Source organism: Oncorhynchus nerka, linkage group LG15 (assembly GCF_034236695.1).
Source record: "Oncorhynchus nerka isolate Pitt River linkage group LG15, Oner_Uvic_2.0, whole genome shotgun sequence".
NCBI lineage: Eukaryota > Metazoa > Chordata > Actinopteri > Salmoniformes > Salmonidae > Oncorhynchus > Oncorhynchus nerka.
In genome coordinates, this window is record NC_088410.1 from 25,738,268 (window position 1) to 25,752,392 (window position 14,125).

At 40.9% G+C, this 14,125-nt stretch overlaps 1 protein-coding gene and 1 non-coding gene across 2 annotated transcripts in view; one reads left to right on the top strand and one right to left on the bottom strand.

Annotated features, from left to right (window-relative positions):
* The window catches only part of LOC115115685 (uncharacterized), a 37,207-nt gene extending 30,903 nt beyond the window's left edge, over positions 1-6,304 (bottom strand). The window contains exon 1 of the transcript XR_010458721.1: positions 5,691-6,304. This is a non-coding gene — a transcript (uncharacterized LOC115115685). The remainder of the gene's footprint in view (positions 1-5,690) is intronic.
* Positions 6,305-6,418: 114 nt separating this feature from the next.
* Positions 6,419-8,945, top strand: adra2a (adrenoceptor alpha 2A). The gene is made up of 2 exons (XM_029643920.2): positions 6,419-6,749; positions 6,889-8,945. The coding sequence occupies exon 2, from the start codon at positions 7,082-7,084 to the stop codon at positions 8,399-8,401; it is 1,320 nt and encodes a 439-aa protein (XP_029499780.1). The 5' UTR covers positions 6,419-6,749; positions 6,889-7,081; the 3' UTR covers positions 8,402-8,945.
* The last annotated feature ends 5,180 nt before the right edge of the window (positions 8,946-14,125 follow it).

The window sequence follows — 14,125 nt, forward strand, 5'->3', positions numbered from 1 at the left end:
TTTTGGCAGCAGCTTACGATTACAGTTTCGATGTGGGTTGTGGACTGCTAAGAAAAACGAGGCCTGGGCAGAGCACACACCCAGACAAAATGTATTGCTGCTTCTAATCCTACCAGCAGAACCTGTTGCTGCTTGAAAAATATGCTGTAAACGATTGATGGGGCGGGAAAAGTGAGATCTATCCTAAACAAAATCAACATCCATATACAAGACTCGTACAGTAGCCTGGCTGGGAAGATTGACCTCTGCCCTTGACCTCTGAGTTTGGGGTCACACGAGGTCTGGTGGTTTTCAAACAGATCAAATTGTTTGGACCGATGTACAACAAGGAAAAACCAAGGTGCATATTTGAGCCTATAACGACGCAGTTACAACACAATACTTTTTTGAAAAGACAAAAACATGTAAAAAGGGCTTTCTTCTCGTTCACGCTCAAAGAACACCACCAGAGGCATTGCATTCCTGGTTTTATATTTTAAAAAAGCTTCGGAAGAAATGAAAAAAAAAATGTAAATTGTTTTGGGGGATTGGTTGTGTATGTTTTAGCTATAAACAAAATGGAATCATTGTGAAAATGTCTTCAGTGAGATGTGCATTAGTGTATGCAGCGAGAGAAACGCTGTTATCCCCTATAATGTTGAGTCTGTTTTTGTTCATATTTGTATCTATGTGCCATTTGCAAGGTGAGGGGACGTATGTCTAGAGAACCTGAGACATAATCGTCATTATTCAGAAAAGCATTTATCAAAACAAGGAATGTAAGTTTAAATGCGCTTTTTGGAAAAAAAATGTGTGACAGTCTAGGTTTGGGGGTGGTCATATTTTGGATTGTTGTATCTGAGGTTGATGACGAAGAGGTATTGTTCTGATGCATCCTAATGATTTGGAGACAACTAGGTGGTGTTTATTTTTCAATCGTCTGATTTTGGGTCATAGAAAGTGTAATAATCATGGCCATTTTTTTATTTTAGCAAAATGTATTTTGTGTCTCAATCCTTTTTCTTGCCTGACTATTTGTGTAGGAAACCAAGCATGTTGAAAAATAATTTGACATGTTTTTTTTTGTCTGGGTTGGAACTACGTTGGTGTGGCGAGTCGTTGTATATAGAAGACCAGCTAATGTTGCTACTATTTGGTATCTGCAAAAATGTTTCCTGTAGATTTTTTTTGTACATTTCACAGTATTTGAAACATTGTGCAGCCAGCAATGCTTTACCTACCTATTCTTTATCAAGCAGCCTTAACCGTTAAACATTTTTGTTATTAACCCTTCTTTGTGTCTGTGGCTGTAGTAGATCATTTTCATTTTCTGTCCTTTCTTGCTCTGTGCATATTTTAACCTGACCTGATGATTGACAGTTCACATAAGCACTCTCCAAACTGAATTCTGTGTTCAGTTTCATTATTCTGCAACACTAGTGAGCAATAGTGAAACAACACTATTCAGTTCAGATTCCATGCTAGCTACAGGCCACCCCAAACAATCCCTATACCAGTGGTCTCCAACCCTGCTCCTGGAGTGCTACTGTCTTGTAGGTTTTAGCTCCAACCCTAAACTAACGCACCTGATTCTAATAATTAGCTGGTTGATAAACTGAATCAGGTTAGTTACAACGGGGGTTGGAGCAAAAACCAACATTCATTTGCCTTAAGTCGTGCACCAAGCATCACCTCTCCCTCAACTTTCACCCAGTCAGACCTTCAGTCACTTGGCTCTTTTTACTCACGTAAAACAGAACATCAGTTTGATATAAAATCGGGGAAAATGTTTCCCCAACCTTTTATGTGACCAGTCACCTGACCAGGAAAAACTAAGGCTAATATTCTATATGGCCCAGGACCCCCCCCCCCCCTTCTCAGGTCACAGCAGGGTTAGGAATAACTCCTGGCCCTAGGCCTATACATAACAAGTGAGTTGACTGTTTAATGGTCAGAAATGAGATTGATCGACTATGTTCCAGAACACCACGTTCTTTTTTAAAGGTTCTCTTTTCTGTCTACCAATATGAGTACAGTATATGCAGACGTGACTACCTGACTACGGTGGCCACCATGGTCCAAGTAGCGTATGTAAGAGAATTGGAAAAATGGTGACATGACATATTTATTTTACCTTAACAGCCTACTGTTTAGTACCGCGAGACATGCCTTTACTAAATATTACTTGGCAAATGAAATTAGAAAAAGGATTTGTTTGCTTGGTTGTAAATGACACAATTTTTAATCAAAGCCGACCCATTGTAAAGAAGATTATTCAGACTCAAGTTTGCAAAATGGGTGACAAACTGCAATGTTTGACGTTCTGCATGTACATACATCTTTTTAATTAATAAACCTATAAACATTGAAAAATTGAAAAAAAAAAGTGACTTGTAATTTTTTTTGTTTTGTTGCTTTCACCAAACAGTACTGCAAAATGAACATGGTTGTTTGCCGGTCACATTGAGAGAGCAGAACAGAGCTGCCTATGTCCTCAAGTAATTCCTATTTTTGTCTTTGTTATTTTTTTTCTTCTCTGTAACTGAATTTGTATTTATTTTCAAAACACATGAAGCAGCATTTAAGCCAAGAGTCCTGCACAGTATATGACCTTTCAGCAATGATTTGCACAAGCACAGCAATGGCACAATTTCAAAATCCCAATCATACAGAAGAGAATGGCACTTAGACTGTTTACACAGGCAGCCCAATTCTGATCTTTTTTCCCAGTAATTGGTCTTTTGACCAATCACACAAGTTGTTTTCACATCAGCTCTTTTTCAAAACTACTCTGATTGGTCAAAAGACCAATTAGTGAAAAGATCAGAATTGGGCTTCCTGTCTAAACGCAGCCCAAGTGTCTGTCTCAAAGTAAGAGTGCTGATGTAGGGTCCGTTTCATCCTTTAGATCATATTGAATAAGATTATATGGACAGGTGGAGACCTGATCCTATATCAGCACTCCTACTGTGAGATGCTTTTTGAACACTGGCCCAGGGTCCCACCTGTCCATGTAATCTTATTCAGTATGATGTAAAGGGTGAAACGGATCCTACATCAGCAGCACACCTACTCTGGAACACTTGATACGTAGGGTGCCCAAACTTGTTGCCTGAAGCTAAATTAAAAACTAAACTCATATAGGCTTTGGATTGTTGCTATACCGTCTAGGCCCAGAATGTTTTTGGGCTACGTAGATTCTAGAAGCATTATCTACATTGTCCGGTACTAGCTACATTGTCTGGCCCTTTTGCTAAAGGTAAAAATGAGTTCAGTATATATCTTTGGTAGTGAAGTGCATTCAATATCTCTGTCTCTTATAGACAGCAGTATCAGCTGGAGACCGTTGAACATTTACATTTAAGTCATTTAGCAGACGCTCTTATCCAGAGCGACTTACAAGTATGTTAGTCAGCAGGGATCCATTTCAATTCAGTTCATTCCTGATGTTTGCTGAAATTACATAGAGGAGCATTGAGGGAAATTGGAATTTGACTTCATTTAAAATGGAATTGCTTTATTATCATGTTAGTCAGTTAACCAACCCCCCCCCCAGAAAAAGCAGTTGAAATGTTTCCCATATCTGAAAAAGAGGCAATATTGTGCCTTTTTTCATATGTTCAGGACTGGGCTGTTCTCTCTCAAATGTCTCTTTTGTACCTAGAAAAACGTGATTTGTTGTCATTCGAGTGTACAAACTTCATCATTTCAGAATGTTCTGATGTTTGTATATTACTCCCGTTATGCCTGCACAATGCTTTGGTTTTCATTTTCTATTTGAGGTTTTCCCACTATTTGTCAAATTGTGGAATTTAAGCTCTGAAAAAACCCTGATAAATGTACTTTTAATCCAATGAATTGTAATGTCAATTTGTAAGTCGCTCTGGATAAGAGCGTCTGCTAAATGACTTAAATGTAAATGTAAATGTAATGTGCAGTTTGTTACTTGTTCAATATAAAGAAAAGGGTTACCCTGTCTTGAATGTATAAATGATGTTGTATGGATGTGTTGTTCTTTCAAATGACTAAATATAACTGACCACTATATCAGTTTCCCCGCCAAAGATTAAGCCTGGTCATGGACTAAAAGCTAACTCAATTAGGCTTAATTAGTGTGTGGGAGACTGCCCCTATATTGTCCAATTGGATAAAGCGATAACAAATTCATAGACTGGTAGTGTCTTTCTGTTTCAATACAGTCTTACATTAGTTCAATATTTTCCTCTTATTTCACTTATGGCACATGACCGTTTATCCCAAATGGCACCCTATACAATGCACTGCACTACTTTTGACTAGGGTCCCTAGGGTTACGGTCAAAAGTAGTGCACTATATTGGGAAAAGCGTGCCATTTGGGATGCATACATACAGTAAGGTTACGTCAGACTGACCAATGAAAGGTCTAAACCGCAATCGAAGAGCAATAACAGGCACGTAGAATATCTGAATGACTAACTTTGTGTAGAGCTGTAGTCGAGTGGTGACATTCATGGCACATGTACAACTCCCCACTGTTCAATCTCACATCCACTCATTCTTCTGTACTGATGCTTCCCTGCCTCCCACTCTGTTTCCAAACTGTCTAAATAAAAACGATATATACATAAATTACACTTTCTATTTATATGGATGGGTACGTCTGACTTTGATTCAATATTACAGTTGATGAATTATGAATAAGTAGATGGATATGGTCTGTAATAAAACTGGAAATTGTACTTCTCAATCTCGACACGTTCCATTCTATTGCACCTGTACCCAGAGAGGCGAAAAAGGCTCTGCCTGTCCCAATACAAGAGCGTCCCCTACTGGATCATTGAAAACATGGTCCCTCACATCTCGACTCCAGTCAACATCAATTACTTTCACCCTTCAACTTCTAAATGTATTTGAATTCTAGTCAGATTGAGGTTTTTGACTGGGGTTTCAGAATACATTACATTAGACATATTACAAGTGAGGTACGTTTTTTTCTCTTCTGTCTTGTCGTTTGCCATTTAAGCCACCACGAGAAAATGGAGAAAGTATCTGGTAAAGTATCACAATACTTCATGTGTCATCTGAACTGGAAGTCCAAATTTGGACTGCACTTGAGCACGTGATGATGATGTTGCATCGGAGTACATTACAATTTAGTGCATTAACCAAATACCTTGCCTAAAGATTTACCTAGGATAATCCTTTCTTAACCGATTTAAATTATGTCAAATATGTGACGCTTTTACATTTTGAAAAATGTTTTATGGGAGAACAGAAGTTGGAAGCACCTATGGTCTTATTAGAAAAGGTTAAAGTTAAAACGCATAATAGTTCATATTGTTTTCAGTAAAAGCATAGAGTACTATGTGGTATCATTCGATACTTAACGGTAGGTTTTACAATCCTGAATGTCACATAACATCAGTGATGATGGCGCGCCTCAGGCTATTTCTTCCAAAGCGAATCAGAGAGACCGACGCCGGGCGCGGGAAGCTTTTTCAGAAGACGACAGGTGTCACTGTGTCCTCGCGCTCCATCCGCACGCTGACGCATGATCACTAGCAGTGATGTTTACTCAAAACACAGGATTCCGCTGTCATATGATATCACACTAACAACACCTTCCTCCACTCCCCAACTACACATGATATGATAGAAAAGCTTTATACTGATAAAAGGCTATGTTATTGAAAGCACCTGTTCTAAAATGGAAACATTGGGCAAAGCTTACCTCTTGGTGTTATCACTCTTCAAGTTGATCCAATGCGGTCTGTCTCAATGACATATGTTACAATATGCAGAAATCGCTCTGCCATTTCCTGGTTGCTAAAATCCTTATAGCCTAATTTCAGTTTGTGACAAAACAAGCAATTGTATCGTCTAAACTGCTATGAAATATGTTTTCAATAACCACAAATATTGTTTTTTCAGTTGTTTAAAGCGGGTGTGCAAAACCGAAAATAAAATACACGAAAACTAAACGTAAGAACAGGAAGCATAGAAGTAGCGCACATGGAACAGATCTGTCGCGTCTTAGACTTGCTTTCAATGAAAATGACAGATCTGTAACTCACATTTCACGGTCGTCCCATCAATGTTGATCCATCAATGATCATCACATGGGCTGACATTGGTTATTTTACCCTATTGGCTAACTATTAAGCTTAGGCTAAAGCCAATGTTAACTGGTCAATAGTTTACTGCTTAGTAGGCCTAGCCTATAATTATCTTACCATTGACTATGAACCCCAGCCCCTTTCGTTTTTTTCTATATCGTTTTAACAGTTTTAGAATGGTTGGTGTGACAATAAATGGTGCTTAAAATGGGTTGGTTCGTGAACGGAATGGAGTTGGCGCGCGCCAAGTAAATAAAAAGCCCGTGTTTAATTTCCACGTGGTGTAGGCTCCGGGTGCTGCTATAGCAACGCAGTTCTGGGAGGTTGGGGTTATAAATAGAGGGCGTGGCGGAACTGAGTTTGGAGCGGCCAACAGTAGCATAGTAGGGCGATAGTCTCCACTGATAGAACCGAGAGCGGCAGCAGGAGCAGCAGCCACAGGATAACGTGATTACGGCTCTATTAGCTCTCCGCTAGTGAGACAGACTTAGATACAGAGCTGTGCAGAGGAAAACTGACTGTGAAACCTTAGCTCGCGCTCGTCCATGGAACACAGAAGAGATGCGTGAGAAGCCAGCTGATTTGGGTAACTGACCTGCATGAAGAAGTTGCTCACTGTCCATTCTATTGTCGGCCACTCAAAAGGACCCAAGTGACACAGCACAATGCTTGAGGTAAGAGTTATATTTAGTGTGTACTTGCTATATTCTTGGAAAGTATAACTAGAGAGTTATGTTGTATTTGTGTAAATTGACAGTTAAGGCATCTCCAGTTCCTGCTAAAATTCTTACTTCTGCACCTCCTATTTTTCAGATGAAGTGACAATCAGCTGTATTCAACCTAAACTGTTCTTGATCGACCAACATGCAATGGAGCGAAACATAACAAAAACAAAAACACTGAAGAGTCCCACACCCTCACTTTCCAGTCTTCCAGTTGCAAACTACATGGTCTCCTGGACGACATTTGCTGACCTTACATGATTGTAAGGATCTAAGGAGAATCAATGGCGGGGTGGGATAACATGACGAACGTGACCAATGAGACACTTACAAGCACGACCATCATGAGCAACATGACCAATGAGACCATCCTTTGGGGTCCGCCCTATAGCCTCCAGATCTCGTTGCCCCTAACAATCCTGGTCGGGATGCTCATCCTATTGACAGTCTTCGGCAACGTCTTAGTGGTCATCGCTGTGTTTACTAGCCGGGCCCTGAAGGCCCCTCAGAACCTCTTCCTGGTTTCGTTGGCGTCGGCTGACATTTTGGTTGCAACCCTGGTCATTCCCTTCTCCCTGGCCAACGAACTCATGGGCTACTGGTACTTTGGTAAAGTCTGGTGCGAGATCTACCTTGCACTAGACGTTCTCTTCTGTACGGCATCCATCGCCCATCTGTGCGCCATTAGTCTGGACAGGTACTGGTCAATCACCAAGGCCATCGAGTACAACCTGAAACGGACACCGCGCAGGATCAAGTGCATCATTGTCATCGTGTGGGTCATCGCCGCGGTGATCTCGTTCCCGCCCCTCATCAGCATGGAGAAGGAGAGCGATAAAGAGGAGGGGCCGGTGTGTAAGATCAACGAAGACAAGTGGTACATGATCTCGTCCAGTATCGGCTCGTTCTTCGTGCCCTGCATCATCATGATCCTCGTTTACATCCGGATCTATCAGATCGCTAAGAAACGGACGCGGGTACCACCGGGCGACCGGAAACCCAAAATGGCGGCCGCAGTGTCGCCGGTGACGGGCAAGAAGGAGAACGGAGATGGGGGAGTCGGAGGTGACCAACACGCTTGTCACGAGACGCTCAACGGAGAGCAAGGAGACAGAGAGGGGGATGAACACAGAGGAGAGGACGAGAAAGAAGGGGAGATAAACGGCGTGGACATGGAGGACTCCTCGTCGTCTGACCACCAGGTCAACAACCCCTGTTCTATCAAGAAGAAGAAACGCACGGCTAAAACCAAACTGAGCCAGATCAAACCAGGAGTGGACCACCCGGCGCTGCCTAAACTGGTGGTGAGACAGAGCTCTAAGGGGAGTCGATGGAAGGGGAGACAGAACAGGGAGAAACGTTTCACCTTCGTCTTGGCTGTGGTTATTGGAGTTTTTGTCGTTTGCTGGTTCCCCTTCTTCTTTACCTACACTCTGACGGCGCTCTGTGACTCGTGTTACATACCTGACACACTGTTTAAATTCTTCTTCTGGTTCGGCTACTGTAACAGTTCAGCCAATCCCATTATCTATACAATCTTCAACAATGACTTCCGAAGATCTTTTAAAAAGATTCTCTGCAGGGATAAACGAAGAATGGTATGATTAGACTTGGGACTTTTTGGTTGTTTATATGTTGTTTTTTTTAAATATAAATTGTTATCGTGCATGGTCGGATCCGTGGCTTTAAACAAATAATGTACCTACCTGTGACAAAACATCTACATGTTTTATGTTGCAAAGGCTTTTGGGGGAAAGACTAAAACCCACTACAGTACGTGCAGTAAAAGCATCAAAATGTTGTTTTTCCAAAAGGTCGGCAGCACTACGCCACACCACAGCTTGGAAACAAACTATCCTGTGAATACAGACATTCCAGCCACGTTCATCCAACATTCAACCAATGTTTTTCTACAGTTTTGTGAATGTTTGAATCACAATATTGGATAAACGTGGCCAGGAGTATGATACTATATGTAGTATTTTATGATATGTTGATATGATGTTGAAATAATTGTCTCTTTCTGAGCCACCTTGGTGTGTTGTATTCCTTGTTATTGAAACACACGACCATTTCATATGATATCAAGCTGCAACTGGGAGAAAGGTTTACCATAGTTATGTTAAAGAATAAACATCTCTCAATGACCATTGTCATGGTTTCTGAACTCTTATATGAAGGTCAACTCTGAGATGACAGCATCACAATAGTATACGTGGTCACACACACACACACACACACACACACACACACACACACACACACACACACAGAGCAGTGTTACTTCTGATGAAAATAATAATAATGCATTAAGTTCATGGCTAGGGAGAGAACACAGACAATGGGATCGGGAGAAAGAAGTGAGACTGATCATTGTTTTACGAAAGAGCTGAAAGACACTGCTTCAGTGTGAGGACAGAGAATATAGTGTGTCATTTCAGAAGTAGCACACTGTATAAGGATAGCGTTCCATTTTGAACATAGCCTAGCAGCTGTAATCAAAGGAACAATGTTAATTCCCAGTCTGTTCAGACTGACACACACACACACACACTGGTAGTTAGGCAGTTATGAGAGCAGGTCTCATCTATGTTGCAGAGTAACATATCATTTAGAGTTCCACGTACCGCCGCCTCACGCATCATTAAACCCAGGATGTGGATCTAGCTGGCTCATCAAACCAGAACCTGATAGACTGGTCATGGGCAGAACACTCACAAACAAACACACACTCTCTCTCACTCTTTCTAACTACTGAGCTCACATTTAAAGAAGACATCAAATGAATGTTAGTCTAACCCTAGCTATGAATGTTAGCTTAGACCTAGCTGTGAATGTTAGTCTAGCCCTGGCTATGAATGTTAGTCTAACCCTAGCTATGAATGTTAGTCTAGCCTTAGTTATGTTAGTTTAGCCCTAGCTAAGAATGTTAGTCTATACCTAGCTCATAGAGGAGCATAGCATGATTTTTAAATGCCAATATTGTCTGTGTGAAGATATTGGCTATGTTCCCTCATTTTCAGGCAGAGAAACAGACCATAGACTTTTTTTGTAGATTTTTTACTCCAAACAAACCACCACGCTCTGTGTTCGTTCACTTGGGCCACATAACAAGAACCTCATATGAGCTCAACTAACAGACCTGCTGGTAAGTCTACAGCCCTCCCTACACACACACACACACACACACACACAAACGCACACACAAACGCACACACATCCCTCATGGTGATAGATCAACAAACCTGAGTGCTCATTTGTCACCAAGAGGGCCCAACCAATCAAAATAAAGGAATCAATGTCACCCTCTTTCCTGCCATCTCAGACATATCAATTGAAGTTAGGAGGAGATGCTGTGGAGCTGGAATCACATTTGACCTGACTGCCTCACTGGTGATGTCATAATACCGTATAGTGGAGGAGGGAAATGATGATGAATCCAACACACCTGCGTAATATTCTGACCTCCAATGCACTTTCAGCAAAAAACATCAGCTTTTTCAAGGTTCCTACCCAAACATACCAAACAATATAATCGGGGCAGAATAGGGAAATAGGATTATGGGCATTGGTGTGATGATGAATTGTACAAAGCTGAAAAACATACGCACATCCAGGTACTTTCCTCAGGTACTGGAGTTGTAGGCAAACTAATGGACAACAGGAAGGAAAACGCTGCACACTGCTACTCATGCTCCCAGGTGATATTTATTAACAACAACGTTTCGACCCCTAGGTCTTCATCAGGCATCCATAACCCAGGTGGGGGTGGAAGGTCCTATATATAGGGGCAGTACTCAGTGACATCACTTCCTGAAACAGGAAGTAAAAGAAATGATAACATAGTTTCCCATTATTAACATTCAATATATTAAAATATATGATCGTACACAGGGAATGTGATCAATATTTACAGGAATATACATACATACAATATTCAATTGGGATTTTTTTTAACACAGTTTAGACATATTGAAACTATAAAAACGGTTTCAAGTCAAACTCGTCATTAAGGCCAAGAGGAGACAGTGTGTTCAGCCTGTGAATCCAGAAAGATTCCCTTTGAAGAAGTTTCCTCTCAGTGTCCCCTCCCCTGTGTGACATCTTGACCATTTCTATTTCAATGTATCACAGAGAACTAATAGGAAGTCCAGCTTGTACAAAATGAGCAGCAACCAGATTGTTGTCTCACCTGTCCATATGTTGCTGAGGTGCTCACTGATCTGTGTCTTAAGGCTTCTATGGGTTTTCCCTATGTAAGACAGACCACAAGGACATTTCAACATGTAAATAACACTGGTGGACATGCAAGTAATCAGGCCCTTAATCTTAAATCTTTGGGGGGGGGGTGAATGAGTTGCATTTGTACGTGAAGCTGTATTGAGCACATCGGCCACATTTGTGATTACCCTCTGGAACCTTGTCCAAAAACGTTTCCCTTTCCTCTCGTGGGTAATCAGATTTAACCACAATATCTCTCACGCTTGGGGGTCTTTTAAAAACCATACGTTGGGGATATTTAAAATGGGTTTCAATTGTGGGTCGGTATCAATAATGTACCAGTGCTTCCTCATAATGTCCTTAAATGCCTTCTCCAATGGTGAGTATTGGATAAAGCATGAATTGACTGATAGTGAGATTTTGAATAAGTGGACGTGGATGAAAGCTGTCACCACTAAGTAGGGTAATTCTGTCCATAGGTTTCCTATAGAGATCTGCAGAGAGGGAGGTTTTGTCCTGAATAACCATCACATCTGGAAAACTGATTTCGATAGGTCATAGTTAATGCTGAAGGGAAGGTGTTCATTCATAGAGTTTAGGTAAGCATGGAATTCCAAAAGTTCTTCCTGGGTGCCTGTATAGATCACAAAAATGTCATCCAAATATCTACAAATTAGGAGAATATTGGAGAGAAAAGGGTTACGGTCTGGATTCAGCACCACCTGTTTTTCATACATACCTAGATACAGGTTAGTATAAATAGGAGCCATAGTGCTCCCCATTGTTGTCCCTTTGGTCTGGAGGAAGAAGTCTCCTCTGAAGAGAAGATAGTTGGAGGTACCAGTTCAGCCAAGTCCACCATACAATTGGTGCTGGGTAGAGCATTAGGGGAAATTACATTGAGGTAGAACATGAGGGCCTCTTGGCTGCCCTGATGGGGGATGTTAGTATATAGACTGGTAACATCAAAAGTACACAGAGTAGAATTTTCAGGTACAGTTGAAGTCGCAAGATTACATACACTTAGGTTAGCAAACAATAGTTTTGGCAAGTCGGTTAGGACATCTACTTTGTGCATGACACATGACACATGCATGAAGTAGTTTTTCCAACAATTGCTTACAGACAGATTATTTCACTTATAATTCACTGTATCACAATTCCAGTGGTCAGAAGTTTACATACACTAAGTTGACTGTGCCTTTAAACAGCTTGGAAAATTCCAGAAAATTATGTCATGGCTTTAGAAGCTTCTGATAGGCTAATTGATATCATTGGAGTCAATTGGATGTGTACCTGTGGATGCATTTCAAGGCCTACCTTCAAACTCAGTGCCTCTCTGCTTGACATCATGGGAAAATCAAAAGAAATCTGCCAAAATTGTAGACCTCCACAAGTCTGGTTCATCCTTGGGAGCAATTTCCAAATGCCTGAAGATACCACGTTCATCTGTACAAACAATAGTACACACGTATAAACATCACGGGACCACGCAGCTGTCATAGCGCTCAGGAAGGAGACACGTTCTGTCTCCTAGAGACGTACTTCGGTGCGAAAAGTGCAAATCAATCCCAGAACAACAGCAAAGGACCTTGTGAACATGCTGGAGGAAACAGGTACAAAAGTATCTATATCCACAGTAAAACAGGTCCTATGTTGACATAACCTGAGAGGCCGCTCAGCAAGGAAGAAGCCATTGCTCCAAAACCGCCATAAAAAAAAGTCAGACTACGGTTTGCAACGGCACACGGGGACAAAGATCGTACTTTTTGGAGAAATGTCCTCTTGTCTGATGAAGCAAAAATAGAACTGTTTGGCCATAATGACCATCGTTATGTTTGGAGGAAAAAGGGGTACGAAAGCCAAAGAACATCATCCCAACCATGAAGCACGGGGTGGCAGCATCATGTTGTGGGGGTGCTTTGCTGCAGGAGGGACTGCTGCACTTCACAAAATAGATGACATCATGAGAAATGAAAACTATGTGGTTTTATTGAAGCAACATCAGGACATCAGTCAGGAAGTTAAAGCTTGGTTACAAATGGGTCTTCCAAATGGACAATGACCCCAAGCATACTTCCAAAGTTGTGGAAAAATGGCTTAAGGACAACAAAGTCAATGTATTGGAGTAGCCATCACAAAGCCCTGACCTCAATCCCATAGAAAATTTGTGGGCAGAACTGAAAGCGCGTGTGTGAGCAAGGAGGCCTACAAACCTGACTCAAGTTGCACCAGCTCTGTCAGGAGGAATGGGCCAAAATTCAACAAACTTATTGTGGGAAGCTTGTGGAAGGCTACCCGAAATGTTTGACCCAAGTTAAACAATTTAAAGGCAATGCTACCAAATACTAATTGAGTGTATGTGAACTTCTGACCCACTGGGAATGTGATGAAAGAATTAAAAGCTGAAATAAAATCATTCTCTCTACTATTATTCTGACATTTCACATTGATAAAATAAAGTGGTGATCCTAACTGACCTAAGACGGGGAATTTTTACTCGGATTAAATGTCAGGAATTGTGTATTTGGCGACGGCGCATGTAAACTTCCGACTTCAACTGTAAATGGAACAAGGATTTTTTTTAAACGGACGAATTGTAAAAAAATTTTTTTAAAGAATAAATCAAAAAGGACAGAGAGAGAGAGAAAGAGATACATGAATGTATTTGGCTACCTGTGTTTTCCACAATGAGAATGTAGTCTACGTGGCAGTAGAATGCCCCCCAAAATGTTGATGATTCATCGGATTTAAAACCTGTTATTAACTTCCAGTAGGCCTAACTTAATACCTATTATTAAATATGTGAGCTTAATAACGGCAACAATCTATTTGCAATTAGTACTGTTCGTACACTGAGATTGTAGCATAGAGGTTGGACATACCAACAATAGGTCATGGTAACCTTAATAATAATCTCCATGACAACTACATTATATATTTTCTTGTTAATTTAACCTTTATGTAACTAGGCCCGTCAGTTAAGAACAAATTCTTATTTATAATGATGGTAGCTACTGTATTCTAGTCTGGGTGAACACATAAAGCTATTGTTCACTTCAACTGGAATAATCTATTTGGTAATGGATTGGGCTGTATGTCCAACA

Excerpts from the sequence above, each read along its gene's own strand:
- adra2a (XM_029643920.2), top strand. The coding sequence starts at position 7,082 with ATGGCGGGGTGGGATAACATGACGAACGTGACCAATGAGACACTTACA.